The sequence below is a fragment of the Heteronotia binoei genome, chromosome 18 (assembly GCF_032191835.1).
Source record: "Heteronotia binoei isolate CCM8104 ecotype False Entrance Well chromosome 18, APGP_CSIRO_Hbin_v1, whole genome shotgun sequence".
Taxonomy (NCBI): Eukaryota; Metazoa; Chordata; class Lepidosauria; order Squamata; family Gekkonidae; genus Heteronotia; species Heteronotia binoei.
This window is the reverse complement of record NC_083240.1, coordinates 11,465,338-11,480,864: the sequence shown is the minus strand read 5'-3', so window position 1 is coordinate 11,480,864 and position 15,527 is coordinate 11,465,338. Positions and strand designations below refer to the sequence as shown.

General features: G+C 47.8%; 1 protein-coding gene across 1 annotated transcript in view; it reads left to right on the top strand.

Moving 5' to 3' along the window:
* Nucleotides 1-15,527, top strand: part of SLC35E2B (solute carrier family 35 member E2B) — a 30,364-nt gene that overhangs the window by 8,026 nt on the left and 6,811 nt on the right. The window contains exons 2-7 of the mRNA XM_060259721.1: nucleotides 5,157-5,648; nucleotides 7,702-7,837; nucleotides 9,309-9,436; nucleotides 9,787-9,907; nucleotides 11,077-11,130; nucleotides 12,804-12,876. Of these exons, the coding sequence (XP_060115704.1) occupies nucleotides 5,327-5,648; nucleotides 7,702-7,837; nucleotides 9,309-9,436; nucleotides 9,787-9,907; nucleotides 11,077-11,130; nucleotides 12,804-12,876 (834 nt within the window). The 5' untranslated portion in view covers nucleotides 5,157-5,326. The remainder of the gene's footprint in view (nucleotides 1-5,156; nucleotides 5,649-7,701; nucleotides 7,838-9,308; nucleotides 9,437-9,786; nucleotides 9,908-11,076; nucleotides 11,131-12,803; nucleotides 12,877-15,527) is intronic.

Sequence of the window (15,527 nt, the reverse complement as noted above, 5' to 3'; positions counted from 1 at the left end):
GAGAGGCTTGGTTAACGTTTTGTGTCTGTCTGATGTGGCTGCCATGATTCTTAGCTTGGCAACGGACTTTGCACTGTGATTGCGTTTTGTACGAGAACATCTCTTCGTTTCCAGTTGCAAAACTTTTGTTTGGTTAACCGGAGAGGGGCAAGAGTGCCGCTCTGTCGTAATCCTTTGGATCAAACTCCTTGTGCAGCTGTGCCAGTTCCAGTCCGTCCTTTGTGTTCTCCTGTGTGCCATTACTGTATTTTATTTTCACAACAACCCTGTGAGGTAGGTGAAGATGAGGAAAGAGAGAGCATGAGTGCCTGGCCTTTCACGGGACCCTACTGCAAGAATCCTGGGTTTTTGTCCTTTCGAAATGATTTGCCTCAGCAGTTAATTGCAGCAAAGAAGATCCTGGCCCAAAACACACATACCACCAAATCCTATTTTCCTCTGCTTACTGCGTGAGGTAGATTTCTACAGGCGAGACCCATTCCTTATGTTTATACCCCAAAGAGCTCAAGGTGGGCCTGGAATTATCCTGTTTCCCCTCCTCACAACAACTCTATGAGGTGGGTGCATGGCTTCGGGTCACTCATTTTGTTGCATGGCCTGAGTGGAGATTTGAACCTTGGTGCTCTTGCCTCAAACCTGAAGCACCATAAATTTTAAACAACCAGACAGTGTAATGTAGAGGTCAGTGGTGTTCTGACAAAGCTTGCACATGGAACTTCAAATAGACAAGAGCATGTAGCAAAAAGACATTCACAGAAGACAGTTCAAAAACAGTCTTTCCAATCCCAAAGGAGTAACAATATTCCGGTATTTAGCTCATAGAACTAAAAGAAGTCCTTCCAAAGACGTCTGTTCTAGATAGCAAGGCATTTCATCCGTCTTCCTTCAGTTTGGAGGCTTATTTATCACTGGAACCTAATCTTTACAATACATTCACAGAAGACCAACAAGGTTCAGAACATGTCTGTTAGATTTCCAGGTTCTTCTGTGGAAGTCTTTTTGCTACATGCTCTTGTCTATTTGGAGTTCCATGTGCACGCTTTGTCAGAACACCACTGACCTCTACATTACAGTTTTGTTTAAAATTTATGGTGTCTCTTAGCGTTTTTTTTTATTTACACAGTTGTACGCTAAGATCTTATAGTTTCACTTCAAACCTTAGGCAGACTGATTTGGGGTGTGAGGTGCGTAAGGAGCTCCAGGTCTGCCAGACTCAGAACTCTTGAGGCATCTACTCTTTGCCCTAGATATTTTTACACTTGGCAGACAGCTAGGCAGGGGTTTCCCTGTGGTAGAGCATCTGCTTGGAATGCCAAAGGTCCCAGGTTCAATCCCTGGCCTCTCCAGTTAAAATGACCAGGCAGTACCTGAGGTAAATGATCTCTACCTGAGACCCGGGACAGCTGCTGCCAGTTTGAATATGGACACTTCTGACCTTAGTAGCCCAAGGGTCTGATTCAGTATAAGGCAGCTTTGTGCGACATTACCTCAGTGGTGGAGCCTCTGCTTGGTACACAGAAGGTCCCGTGTTCAATCACTGGTATCTCAAGGATCAGGTGATAATGTGACCTCAGGTGACCTTCACCTGAGACCCTGCAGAGCAGCTGCCGGTCTGAGTAGACAGTATTGACTTTGATGGACCGAGGGTCTGATTCAGTAGAAGGCAGCTCCATATTTGTGTTCATGTTTGTGTTGATATTGCACAGCTTGGTTGGTCAATACAAGAACTCATGGACACTCAATGAAATTGCTGAGCAGTCAGGTTAGAACGGATAAAATGAAGTACTTCTTCACCCAAAGGGTGATTAACACATGGAACTCACTGTCACAGGAGGCAGCGGTGGCTGCAAGCATAGACAACTTCAGGAGGGGATTGGATCAACATTCTTGGTGCTTGGGGGAGCACAGTGGGAGGGCTTCTAGTGTCCTGGTCCCACTGGTGGACCTTCTGATGGCAGTTGTTGTTTTTTGGCTACTGTGTGACACAGAGTGTTGGACTGGATGGGCCATTGGACTGATCCAACATGACTTCTCTTATGTTCTTATCTGAGGAGGTTTTGAGGCTATGCTTTGCAGAATCTGCTCTATCATTTTGTGGCACACTCCCCTCTTTTCCCCCCATATCACAGTTGTTTGGGGAAGCTCAGGGGCATCCCTATTTTACAGAATTTTCTTTTTTTTAAAATAATAAGCTGACTCTCAATTTTCTGTCCTAGTAGAAACAAATAGCTTCTTTCTTTCTTTCTTTCTTTCTTTCTTTCTTTCTTTCTTTCTTTCTTTCTTTCTTTCTTTCTTTTCTTTCTTTCTTTCTTATTCTTCCTTCCTTCCTTCCTTCCTTCCTTCCTTCCTTCCTTCCTTCCTTCCTTCCTTCCTTCCTTCCTTCCTTCCTTCCTTCCTTCCTTCCTTCCTTCCTTCCTTCCTTCCTTCCTTTCCCCAGCGCGGCAAGCACACAATGTCGTCTTCAGCATTCTTCCAAACCTATATAAACATGTGTGCATTTTGGCAGGCAGAGCATTCTTAAGACGTGGCACAGAGACACTGGCTTGCCTTTCGTGCTCCACTTTAAACCAATTGAGAAGGTCAATAAACTGATTAAAGTGCTTAAGGCAGCAAGCTTAAAGCAGCTGGCAATGTTAGACGTAAATATTTCATAACCTGATCGCTTAATTTGTTTGTCTGGCAGCTCCATCTCTAGCCAGCGTGCTATAGCTTGCCTGCAAAGAGGCCTCAACTGGGAGCTGTATATTCTGAATCAATCTACTCCCCTCCCTCATTTGAGCTATACAGCCGTCTTGTAAGGAAACTGAGGCTGAGTGTGACTGAGCCAAGGTCACTTGCTCAGGCAGCTTTGTGATGGAACTGAGATTTGAACTTGGTTCTCCCGATCTGATTGATATTTTGCATGCACGTAGGTATTTTACAACTAGATTTTATATTTACCCTCTCTTATTGTTGGGTGGTGCCACTAGTCTTGTTTGTTTGATAATACTTTGTGATTTCGTGATTTCTGTGAGGTACTGAATCTTTCTGTTTCTTTTGCTGTTCTTAAGCACCCCCCCCCCCCCTTTAAAGATTTCTGCTAATTTTCTAAGCTTTGGGGCATTCTTGTCAGTTGCTTTTCTGCGTATTTTGTACCTTAATGGTTTTATCTGCTTGCTGTGTTTACTGAAGCCTTTGAGAACCTGTTTGGTTGCGAGATGAAGGATATAATTGTCTTAAATAGATACACTAAAATAGCTAGGCCAACGCTAGTAATAAGACTTGGCATTTATGTAGATTTTTCTTCAGCCTGTACAACACCACTGTAAGGTAAGCTAGTCTTGTTATCCCCATGGTACAGATCCAAGGAGGTTAAGTGGAGAAAATAGCTTGCCACAGTGTCAAAGGAGTGGGGAAGGCGAATGGCGGGGGGGGGGGGGGGGCGGGGAATACATTTAACAGTCCACTGGAATTGAAAAGGCCCAACGTGTTCCCTCTGAGCTGAGTTAGTGTGCTCTAGCTCACAGTTTTTTAGCCTCCGGCTCACAAATGTTTGTCTTAGCTCAGGAAAAATGGCCTCAGAGCAAACTAATTTATGCAGTAGCTCACAACTTTAATGCCAGTAGTTCACAAAGTAGAATTTTTGCTCACAAGACTCCACGACTTAGAGAGAGTATAGGAGACATGAGCTGAGGGTATGGGGAGCATATCTGTGCCTATGTGAAGCAATACCAAAGGAGAGAGAGTGTTGAGAGCCAGTTTGGTGTAGTGGTTAAGTGCGTGGACTCTTATCTGGGAGAACCGGGTTTGATTCCCCACTCCTCCATTTGCAGCTGCTGGAATGGCCTTGGGTCAGCCATAGCACTTTCAGAGCTGTCCTTGAAAGAGCAGCTTCTGGGAGAGCTCTCTCAGCTCCACCTACCTCACGGGGTGTCTGTTGTGAGGGGAGAGAAGGTAAAGGAGATTGTGAGCCACTCTGAGACGCTGAGTTTCAGAGTATAGGGTGGGATATAAATCCAATATCATCATCATCTTCTTGTATAGCGGTTAGAATGTCAGGCTAAGATTAAGGGGACCTGTGTTCAAATCCCCACTCTGCTGTAGAAGCTCCCTAGGTGATCTTGGACCAGTCATCCTCACACAGGTGTATCCTACCTCACAGGATTGTTGTGAGGAGAAAATGGAGGAGGAGAAACCTATGGTTGCCACCCTGAGCTCCTTGAAAGATGAGCAACAGTATTATTAGAGAGAAATGTATATGCTTGGGAAGTGAGGAGCACTTGGAGAGAGTTGTTGGTCTCACATATAACAGGGCCCATTGGTTTGAGGAAGCTGAAGCCAGGGTGGGGGAACACTCCTCAAGCCAGACTTCATTGTGGCAAGCATTTTTCTCCTCAGCTTCTTCCACGGTAGAGAAAGGTCAGGATGGAAGAACAGGTGACATTGGGGGTGGAACCAGGAGCGAGGTTGTGACAAGCATAATCGAACTGCAAAGGGAGCTCTGGCCATCACATTTAAAGGGCCCACACACCCTTTTAATGCCTTCCCTCCATTGGAAATAAGGATAGAGGCACCTTCTTTTGGGGCTCATAGAATTGGACCCCCTAGTCTTATCCTTTTGAAACTCTGACGGTGTTTTGAGGAGAGGCACAGGATGCTATGCTGAAAATTTGGTGCCTCTATCTCGAAAAACAGCCCCCCCCCCCCCCGAGCCCTAGATACCTAGGAACCAATGCTCCATTATTCCCTATGGGAATCGGGTCTTCATAGGGAATAAATGGAGTGCCCAGCAGACATTCCTACCCCCCCCCCCCCCCGCTTTCTGGTGACCCTGAAGCGGGGTGGGGGGAGGGCCTGGGGATTGGAAACCATAATGGACCCTCCCTGTGTTTCTTTAAGGCCTGGTAAGGGAGGTCTTTTTTCCCCCTTACCAGGACCCAAAGCAGCTGGTGGGGGTGGGGGGGGGTGGGGCTAGCTGGGATTATCTGTCCATTGACTCTTCCTTTTCCCAGCACATTATGTGTTGTTCACTTTGGTTTCTTCTGCAGCTTCTTTTTCAGCCCACGTCTAAACAACACATTCCACTCATTGTGCTTCAACGTCACCTCCTGTTGGGGCCCCATCTGGGTTTTATTTAAGCTTCTTTTCTTTCTTTCTCTGATTTTTTTTGAGTACAGTTCTCCGTGTGGGAAATGGAACTCCTCTCTGGAATAAGGACCTGAAGTTATCCACGAACACGGAGAACTTCCGGGGGCCATCCGGCCAGAGCTGAAGATCTGTATCCACCTCACCGAGAGCTGTCTTCGACCAATGGTCATTGCATCGAGACTGATTTCCGGGCCTCAAGATGGCCGGTCAGACTTTGGAGGATGCAGGTGTTGCAGTTTCTTCCCTTCTTGAGGAGAAGCCAAAAAGCAAAAGCATGTTTCAGCTAGGCTCCCTTTTCCACAACCGGAGTGAAAAGTTCGTCATCTCCAGGAGCGACAGTGTGCCGGAAGAGAACGTCTTGAAGATCACCATCACCGAGACCACCGTCATCGAGTCGGACTTGGGCATCTGGAATTCCCACGCGCTCATCTACCTCAGCTTGTGGTTCTTCTTCAGCTTTTGCACTCTTTTTCTGAATAAGTACATTCTTTCCCTGCTGGAGGGCGAGCCAAGCATGCTGGGTAATTGCAGTTCTTCGAACAAAACGGCGGGCGACGTTCCCAGTTTGGAGGGAGGGGTTGGGCCACATGCACGCCATTTAAAAAAAAAACACAACCTGAATTCCGTGAAATGTTGATCCTGCAACTCATACTGATTTGGTTTATTTGTGTATCTTATTTTGCATAATTTATTCTGTAATTTCCATATTTTACGTTATCCTGAACACATGAAGCTGCCTTATACTGAATCAACAAATATACTGATTTTATACTGAATCAGACCATAAGTCTATCCAGGTCATTACTGTCTACTCAGACTGGCAGCTGCTCTCCAGGGGCTCAGGCAGAGGTCTTTCCCATCACCTGCTGGCTGATCCTTTAACTGGAGATGCCAGGGACTGAACCTGGGACCTTCTGCCTGCCAAGCAGATGCTCTACCACCGAGCCCCTCTTGCTTCTGCTGGTTGCAGAGAGTGGAAAGGAGACAGAGATGGCTGCAAGATTTTCTGGACCTTTTAGCACAGGAGGTCCATGGCCTCCCCCCATCATGGCTTCTGACTCTTCCCCCATCACAGCCCCCATCTCCTGAAATTACGGCTGCACATACGTGAAGCTGCTTTATACTGAATCAGACCATCAGTCCATCAAGGTCAGTATTGTCTACTCTGACTAGCGGCAGCTCTCCAGGGACAGAGGTCTTTCACATCATCTGTTGCCTGATTCTTTTAACTGGAGATGCCAAGGATTGAACTTGGGACCTTTTGCATGCCAAGCAGATGCTCTGGCCCTAAGCCACAGCCTCTCTCCACTGGAAAGAATAGAGCATAACTCTTTTCCTCTCCTTCGAGCCCCAACGGCATCACCCGACCTAAAGAATCAAGGGTTCTCTCTATTCAGGGCTCCTCCCACCAGGAAATGAGAATTTGCTCTGGTGGACCTATACCACACCAGCAGTCTCTGGGGTCAGTTATGCCCCTTTTCCTGATGTGAGGGGTACCCAGAGAGCAAGAATTTTTTTCACTGTGCTTTCCTTGTTGCTTCCGGGCTCTAGTGTAGCTCAGGGTCAGTTGTGGGCTGTCTTGTGAGCTATGAGTTCCCCTTGGGCATGAACGGAGCGATAGGTGGCATAGCAGCTTTGCCCCTGATTTCTGGAAACAGTGCTCTACAGCTGATCCATCTTAGGAAACTTCACCAGACGTTACCCATCGGATATCTGCTGAAAGCAGAATTCTTTGCTTGAATCCCAGGTAGACCGTTGAGGGGGCTGATTTCTCTGCTGATTCCAGTACGTGATCCATCTCGATTCAACTCCATTCTGCATCTGTGTTTGTCACCATCACCTGACAAGATTAAAGGGCCCCTGTAGTGTAGAGTAGAGCAGAGCATCAAGCCTGGAGAGAAACAGTTTCAAATTCCTGCTCAGTGTTGAATCTCTGGCTTCTCTGTCTCTGTCTCTCTCTCCCCCCCTCCCTCTCTCCCCCTCTTCCTCCCCCCCCCCTCTCTCACACACACACACAAAGCTACTTCACAAGTAGTTGGAGGTTAACATGGAGAAGGGGAAATCACTTCTAGAGGTGTCGAAAGGACCGCAGTCTGCGAAGTGCTTTGTGTTTGCATTGTTGCATTTATTTCTATCTCAGTTTTCTCCCCTGTAGGGGCTCAAAAGCAGTACAGGACACCATTCTCTCCTCTATTTTATCCTTACAACAACCCTGTGAGGTAGGCCAGGGCGAGAGTTTGTGAGGGTCCTGAGATCACCGTGAGAGACTGGATTCTGCACAAAGTGGACCACTGGTCTGGTCCAGCAGGGCTCTTCTGATGTTCTTACGTTGCTAAAGTCACCCAGTAGGCTTCTAGGGCAAAAGGGGTGATTTGAACCCAGGGTCTCCAGGGATCGTAGGTCAGCATCCTCGCCACTCCACCACACCAGCTCTGGCTGCTTCAAAAGACCGTACAAATACTGCGTACTGTTGGTGACAGTAATATGACCGGCAAGTGTCCTCCATCGGCAAGAGGCCACCATCCATTTGAAGCCCTTCTCTAATTCTGCTGCTTCTTTAAACCTCTCTTTCAGGTGCCGTCCAAATGCTCTCCACCACATTCATCGGCTGCGTGAAGATGTTTGTCCCCTGCTGTTTGTATCAGCACAAAACTCGCCTCACGTACCCTCCCAACTTTATCATGATCATGCTGTTTGTCGGGCTCATGAGGTAAGAGCTTGGACCCTCCCCCACCTCATAAGCTACACATGAATTGTTACTTGGGTGGAATTCTTGCAGGCGCTCCTTTGCATATTAGGCCACATACCCCTGATGTAGCCAATCCTCCAAGAGCTTGCAAAGTTCTTTTTTGTAAGCTCTTGGTGGATTGGCTACATCAGGGGTATGTGGCCTAATATGCAAAGGAGCTCCTGCTAGAATTCCACCCCTGCTGATACTAGGGTTGAGGGGACTGGATAAGCATATGGAGCAAAGGTCCATCAGTGGTTATTAGCCACAGCGTATTGGTAGAACTCTCTGTCTGGGGCAGTGATGCTCTGTATTCTTGATGCTTGGGGGAAGGGGCAACAGAAGGGGCTTCTAGTGTCCTGGCCCCACGGGTGGACCTCCTGATGGCACCTGATTGGTTTTTTTGCCACTGTGTGACACAGGGTGTTGGACTGGATGGGCCACTGGCCTGATCCAACATGGCTTCTCTTATATTCCAGCTCCAGTTTGGGTAATACCTGAAGATTTTGGGGGTGGAACCTGAGGAGGGACCTCAACAGGATACAATGCTGTAGAGCCCACTTTCCAAAGCAGCCATTTTCTCCAGCGGAACTGACCTCTATTGTCTGGAGATCAATTGTACCTAGCCGCAAACCAGCAACTGTAGTGGTCAGCGGAAGTTCTGAAGAAGAAGAGTTGGTTTTTTACCCTGCCCTTTACTGCCCAAAGGAGTCTTGGAGTAGCTTACAATCTCTTTCCCTTCTTCTCCTCACAACAGGTGCCCTGTGAGGTGGGGGGAGGCTGAGAGAGCTCTGAAAGAACTAGGCTCAAGGTCACTCAGCCAGCCTTGTGTGTCTCAAAGCAGCTTACAATATCCTTCCCTTCCTCTCTCCACAACAGACACCCTGCAAGATAGGTGGGTCTGAGAGAGCTTTGAGAGAACAGCCTCTGAGAGAACAGTGTCTGTCCCAAGGTTGGTTGACTTCATGTGGAAGAGTGGGGAATCAAATTCAGTTCTCCAGATTAGAGCCTTTACCACTGTACCAAACTAGTACGTGGGGCTAGTATCTGGGAGAGCCGGGTTCAGATCTCCATTTGTGCCATGGAAGTTTGTTGGGTGGCCTTAGGCCAGTCACGCTGTCTCAGCCTACCCTACCTCACAGGGTCATCGTGAGGATAAAATGAAGGAGAGGAGAACAACATAAGCCTTTTCGGGTCCCGATAAATACGGTATATTGAATAAATAAATACTTGAGATTTTAATTGGAGGTGCCCGGGATTGAGCCAGGGACCTTCTGCATGCAAAGCTGGCAGAGGAATGGTTTCCCCTGCATTTGCTACTTACTGAGGTCCTCGATCTGAAGATGCTGAGTGTTGAAACAGGGACACTTGGCAGGCAAAGTTAAAAGATAAAGGTTTGTGTGTGTGTGTGAATCATTTTGCATCCCTCCTTCTTACCCTTCTGTCTCTCCAGGTTTGCAACTGTGGTTTTGGGCCTCGTCAGCCTGAAGAATGTTGCCGTTTCTTTTGCCGAGACGGTTAAAAGCTCCGCGCCTATTTTTACTGTCATTATGTCCCGCATGATTTTAGGAGAATACACTGGTGAGCATTGCAGCTGGTATTTTTTTACTTGGCAGCTTGAATAAAGCGGCACGTGGGACTAGCATCTGGCAGACTTGGGTTCAGATCTCACCACCTCTCAGCCTAACCTACCTCACAGGACTGTCGTTGTGAGGATAAAATGGGGGCAGGGAGAACCATGTACATTGACTTTTGCTCCTTGCAGGGAGGCTGGGAAATAAAAGTGATGTTGGGAACCAAAGGAGTTCTGATGCTATTTGGGAAATTCCTGTCTCACCTTCCTGTTAGGGAAAAGCAGGTTGAGGTTGCTTTTAAAATATTTATTCTGACCTGTTTTTTTTTCCCTCCACCTCCACCTCTGATATACCCAGGATTGCTAGTGAACCTTTCTCTCATTCCCGTCATGGGAGGGCTTGCTTTGTGTACGGCTACTGAGCTGAGCTTCAATATCCTTGGATTCTCCGCTGCTTTGTCCACAAACATTATGGACTGGTGAGTAACCCAAAGACTGTAGAATCATAGAATCCCAGAGTCGGGAGGGTACATAGAGGCCATCTAGTCCAACCCCCTGCCCAATGCAGGGTCAGCCTAGAGCATCCCTGACAAGGGTTTGTCCAGCTGCTGCTTAAAGACTGCCAGGGAGGGGGAGCTCACCACCTCCCTAGGGAGCTGATTCCACTGCTGAAACGCTCTTACTGTCAAAAAGTTTTTTCTAATATCCAGTCGGTAGCTTCCTGCCATTAGATTAGAGCCATGATTGTGAGTCCTCTCCCCTGCTGCCAATAGGAACAGCTCCCTGCCCTCCTCTAAGTGTAAAAGGTCAAGGTAGTCTCCTGTGGCATCACCCCAGTGATGTGGCGTCACCCCCGTCATATCTGACTCTAGGGTGATGCCACATCGTGATGTTTTCACAGCAGGCTTTTTATTGGGTGGTTTGCCATTGCCTTCCCCAGTCATCTACACTTTCCCCCCAGCAAGCTGGGTCCTCATTTTTTTGACCTCAGAAGGATAGAAGGCTGAGTTGACCTCGAGCCGGCTACCTGAAAACCCAGCTTCCGCTGGGATCGAACTCAGGTTGTGAGCAGAGCTTAGGACTGCAGTACTGCAGCTTACCGCTCTTCGCCACGGGGCTGCTCCTCTAAGTGACTGCCCTTCAAATCCTCCAAGAGACAATCATGCCCCCTCTCCCCTTCCTCCTCTCCAGACTGATCATTCCCCTCAGCCTTTGCTCCTAGGGCTTGGTCTCCAGGCCCCTGATCATCCTCGTCGCTCTCTTCTGCACCAGCTCCATTCTGACCACTTCCTTTTTGAAGCCCTACCCAGAAGAGTATCCCCCATCCACATTTCAGACAGTTGTCCTAACCTTTGTTTAATTAAACCATCCTTCTGCATTATGTCAGGACTTGATCCTGTTGTGTGCAATGGAGCAAAAACATTGATTTTTCCAGAGGTTAATCTGCTCTGCGAAAGCAGCCCAGAGAGCAGCTGGCCATCAAGGTAGACAGTATGGAGCTAGATGGACCAATCGTCTGCCTTGATGGAAGGCAGCTTCCTATGTCTGTTGCTAAATGGAGCTCTGGGAATGTGGCCAAGGGAAGCTCGCCATTTCCCCGAATTCTCAGCAGTGCTAAGAAATAAATGCCTGTTTCCTTCCCTTGTAGCTTGCAGAACGTCTTCTCCAAAAAGCTACTAAGTGGAGACAAGTACCGATTCTCGTAAGTATTTGCGGCACTGCAGATGTTCGCATAAGCCGATTGCACGAGGACCAGCTTAAGACTAGAGTACTCGGGTAGGTTTGCTGGGTGTAAACTCGGGGATGAAACAAGTCTGCCATGGCAGATCTGTGATCCATTCTCCCAATGCCTTTAGCTTCAGAGCAGCTACTAGAAATTAAAAACATGGTCAGAAGTTTCACCTGCAGGGATTGCCTTCCCTGTTTCATTCCTTCATCTCGGTACATGACTGTATATCCCTCTCCACATTCCCCCCTCTGTTTTTCAGCCTTTCTCCTAGGCTGGCAGGCAGTACTCGAATCAAACCCCATGGCAGGCTTCTGGCTCAAAGTAAGCCACTTCTAGGAAAAGAGAGAGTTGGGGAGTTGTGTTGGGCATCTGGCGCTCAGTACTGGAAAGTTCGGTTCTTAGCCAGTTTGATGTAGTGGTTAAGCGTGCAGACTCGAATCTAGGAGAACCGGGTTTGATTCCCTACTCCTTCTCCACATGCTACTGGTGTGACCTTGGGTCAGCCACAATTTCTCAGAAGAGCTGTTCTCAAGAGCAGTTTCTTTCAGAGCTCTCAGCCCCACCTACCCCACCTGTCTGTTGTAGGGAGAGGCAGGGAAAGGAGATTATAAAAGACTCTGAGTGAAGGGTGGGGTATAAATCTAATCTCCTCCTCCTCTTACTCTAGCGGGCCAACCTAGTGGTTGAGTGCAGCTCTCGGTAGCTCTTTGCCAGAATATTATAAACCAGGATGGCCAAACTTGCTTAACGTAAGAGCCACAGAGAACAAATGTTAGAGAGCTGCAAGACATGAATGTCAGATGTTTGAAAGCAGGCAGGAAGGAGGAAAACAGGTGGGGGGAGGGAAGAGGAAAAGAGAGGTGGAACGAAAGCAACAGTAACATTAAATGCATTCTCCAAGCCACTGATTTAAAAAGAGAAATCCTTCTCCAAGCCAGCCAATGGGGCAGTGGGGGCTTTGAGAGCCACACAATATGACCTGATAGAGGTTTACAAGGTTGTGCCTGGGACAGAAAAGGTAGGCGTCAAAGAGAAAAGAAGTACTTTTCTCCCTTTCTCGCAATACGAGAACTTGTGGACATTCAATGAAATTGCTGGGCAGTAGGGTTAAACTTATAAAAAGAAGTACTTCTTCACCCAAAGGGTGATTAACACGTGGAATTCACTGCCACAGGAGGCTACAAGCATAGACAGCTTCAAGAGGGGATTGGATAAGCATATTGAGCAGAAGTCCATCAGTGGCTACTAGCCACAGCGTATTGCTGGAACTCTCTGTCTGGGGCAGTGATGCTCTGTGTTCTTGGTCCTCGGGGGGCACAATGGGAGGGCTTCTAGCCCCACTGGTGGACCTCCTGATGGCACTTGGGTTTTTTGGCCACTGTGTGACACAGAGTGTTGGACTGGATGGGCCATTGGCCTGATCCAACATGGCTTCTCTTACGTTCTTAATATGTGTGAAAGAGCCACATGTAGCTCCTGAGCCACAGTTTGGCCACCCCTGTTATAAACCTTTATCCCCATCCCTTCCAACAGCCCAGCTTTTCGTTCTAGTAATGCCTTTAAAAAGTTACTTTTCTAGTTTTCCTTTTTCAACTGTGATTTTTCACGCAAGTGCTTTCTAACTCCCCCCCTCCCTTTTTTAACAGAGCACCAGAACTTCAGTTCTACACCAGTGCAGCTGCAGTGATCATGCTTATTCCAGCATGGATATTTTTTATGGTGAGGTTTGTCCCCCCCCCCCCCCCAAATCTTCTCCCTCCCCCCCCCCCACCTCCAGCAAGGCCGTGGTTGTATGCTTACAGATAAATGGAGCCTCCTTGTTTAGAGATAGTATATCTCTGAAAACTACAAGGCTATGTACTGTGCTTGTGGAACTCCTGGAGGATATCTGATTGTCATGGTAGAAAGTGGGGCGCTAGACTAGATGGACTTTTGTTCTAACGCGCCCTTTTTTGTAGAAAAAGCTCAGCAGGAACTCTTTTGCATATTAGGCCACACACCCTGATATCGCCATTGTTTCACACAAGGCTTTTTGTAGAAAAAGCCCAGCAGGAACTCCTTTACATATTTGGCCACACCCCCTGGCATAAAGCCAGCCAGAACTGCATTCCTGCTCAAAAAAAGCCCTGGTTGCAGCCCAGCAAGGCAATTCTTATATAGATAGATGGAGCTTCCATGTTTAGAGGCAGTATACCTTTGAGTACTAGAGGGGTCTTGGCTGTGTGCTGTGCTTGTGGAACTCCTGGAGGGTATCTGGTTGCCACAGGAGAAAGCAGGATTCTGGACCAGAGGGACTTTTGCTTCTGATCCAGCAAGACAATTCTTGCGTAGTTATATGGAGACTCTGGGTTTAAAGGCAGTATGCCTTTGAATATCAGATTCTGGAGACAAAAGAACAGGGAAATTTTATTTATTTATTTATTTATTTTATTCGATTTATATCCCGCCCTACCCCACCGAGGTGGGCTCAGGGCGGCTTACAACAGTAAAAGCTAACAGAAATCGGTTTAAATATGATTAAAATTATACAATAAAAACAGAAAAACCTAAAAATACATAAAACTCACATCGGTATACACTATGCTACATTTTCCTTAAATCAGTCCTTCAATTTCCAATATTCAGTAATCTGATGTTTGGGATTTAGTATTCGGCATTCTGATCACAATTAATTATATGCCAACCGGAAGAGGGTTGTTTTACAGGCCCTGCGGAACTGCTCCAGGTTCCGCAGGGCCCTCACCTCCTCCGGGAGCTGATTCCACCAACAGGGAGCTGCAATCGAGAAGGCCCTGTCCCTGGTCGCTTTCAGACGGGCCTCCTTTGGCCCAGGGATTACAAGGAGGTTCTGAGACCCCGACCTCAGCACTCTCTGGGGAACATGTGGGGAGAGACGGTCCCTAAGGTAGGCAGGTCCCAGACCATAAAGGGCTTTAAAGGTCATAACCAGCACCTTGTACCGAACTCGGTATGTTATCGGCAGCCAGTGCAGTTCCCGAAGCCCCGGCTGAATGTGCTCCCGTCTAGGGAGCCCTAACAACAGCCGGAAAGGGTCTTTCTGCACATGCTTGCTCATGGGCTTTTTTGCAGCAGCAAGTTGGACGCTTTGAGAAACAGGATGCTGAAACAGCTGGACCACCAAGGTGTGTGTTCTTAATAAAGGATCTTCATTGAAATTCACTGCCACAGCAGGTGGTGGCAGCTACAAGCATAGTCAGCTTCAAGAGGGGATTGGATAAACATATGGAGCAGAGGTCCATCTGTGGCTGTTAGCCACAGCGTATTGTTGGAACTCTCTGTCTGGGGCAGTGATGCTCTGTATTCTTGGTGCTTGTGGGGAGCAGCAGTGGGAGGGCTTCTAGTGTCCTGGCCCCACTGGTGGACCTCCTGATGGCACATGGGTTTTTTGGCCACTGTGTGACACAGTGTTGGACTGGATGGGCCATTGACCTGATCCAACATGGCTTCTCTTATGTTCTTGTTTACCATAGAATTGATTTCTTATTATTTTAAATATCTTTGCACCCCCTGTCTTTCAGCCAAGGTTGACACTTCCCAAAAAGTGGAATCTCATGCAGATATAATGGGGGGGTGGGGTGGCGGAGAGTCTCTTTTGGTCCTTGTCATTTTGATGGCAAAGTCCGGGTTCCCATGCTACCCCCTGGTGGGTGGGGGAGGCCAAAGTCAGTGCGGTCAGACTAACTTCAAGTTAATGATGCCAGCAGCTACCTGGCTCTCTCCTTCTCCTTCCTGTCCTGTAGAAGGTGGACAGAGACAAAGACCTCTTGGGTTGGGCTGGTGCGGTCTAAGCTGCCCGGCAGAAGCGAGCTGGTAAAAAGCCCCTGGATGGAATAGCAGCCTAAACACCAAGAGAAACTGGGTTAATTTCTAATCTTCTCATGTGCGTTCTTGCAGCTGTGGCCTTGGGAATAAAAGGCTCAAAGGCAGGGCAGAAACGCTAAATAAATAAGATGTTCTGGAGGAGCCCAACGATTAGTTTTCTTTAGCAAACCAGTTGCCCTGGAAGGCCCACTGCAGGGGCAGAGAGGCTGAGTCTCCTCTGTTGTTGCCATATCTTTTTATATGTGTGGAGTTGCCAGCTCTGAGTTGGGAAATACCTGGAGATTTAGGGGGGGTGGAGTTGGAAGGGGGGGGGGGGTTTGGAGAGTAGAAAGCCACGGAGTCCATCCTCCAGAGCATCCATTTTCTCCCGGGGAACTGATCTTGTCCATCTGGAGATCAATTGTAATAGCGAGAGATCTCCAGGTGCTACCTGGAGGTTGGGAACCCTAATTCAGAGGTATGTTGCCTCTGAACATAGAGGCTTAGCTTAGCCCTTGTAGCTAATAACTATCTGTGGACCTCTGCCC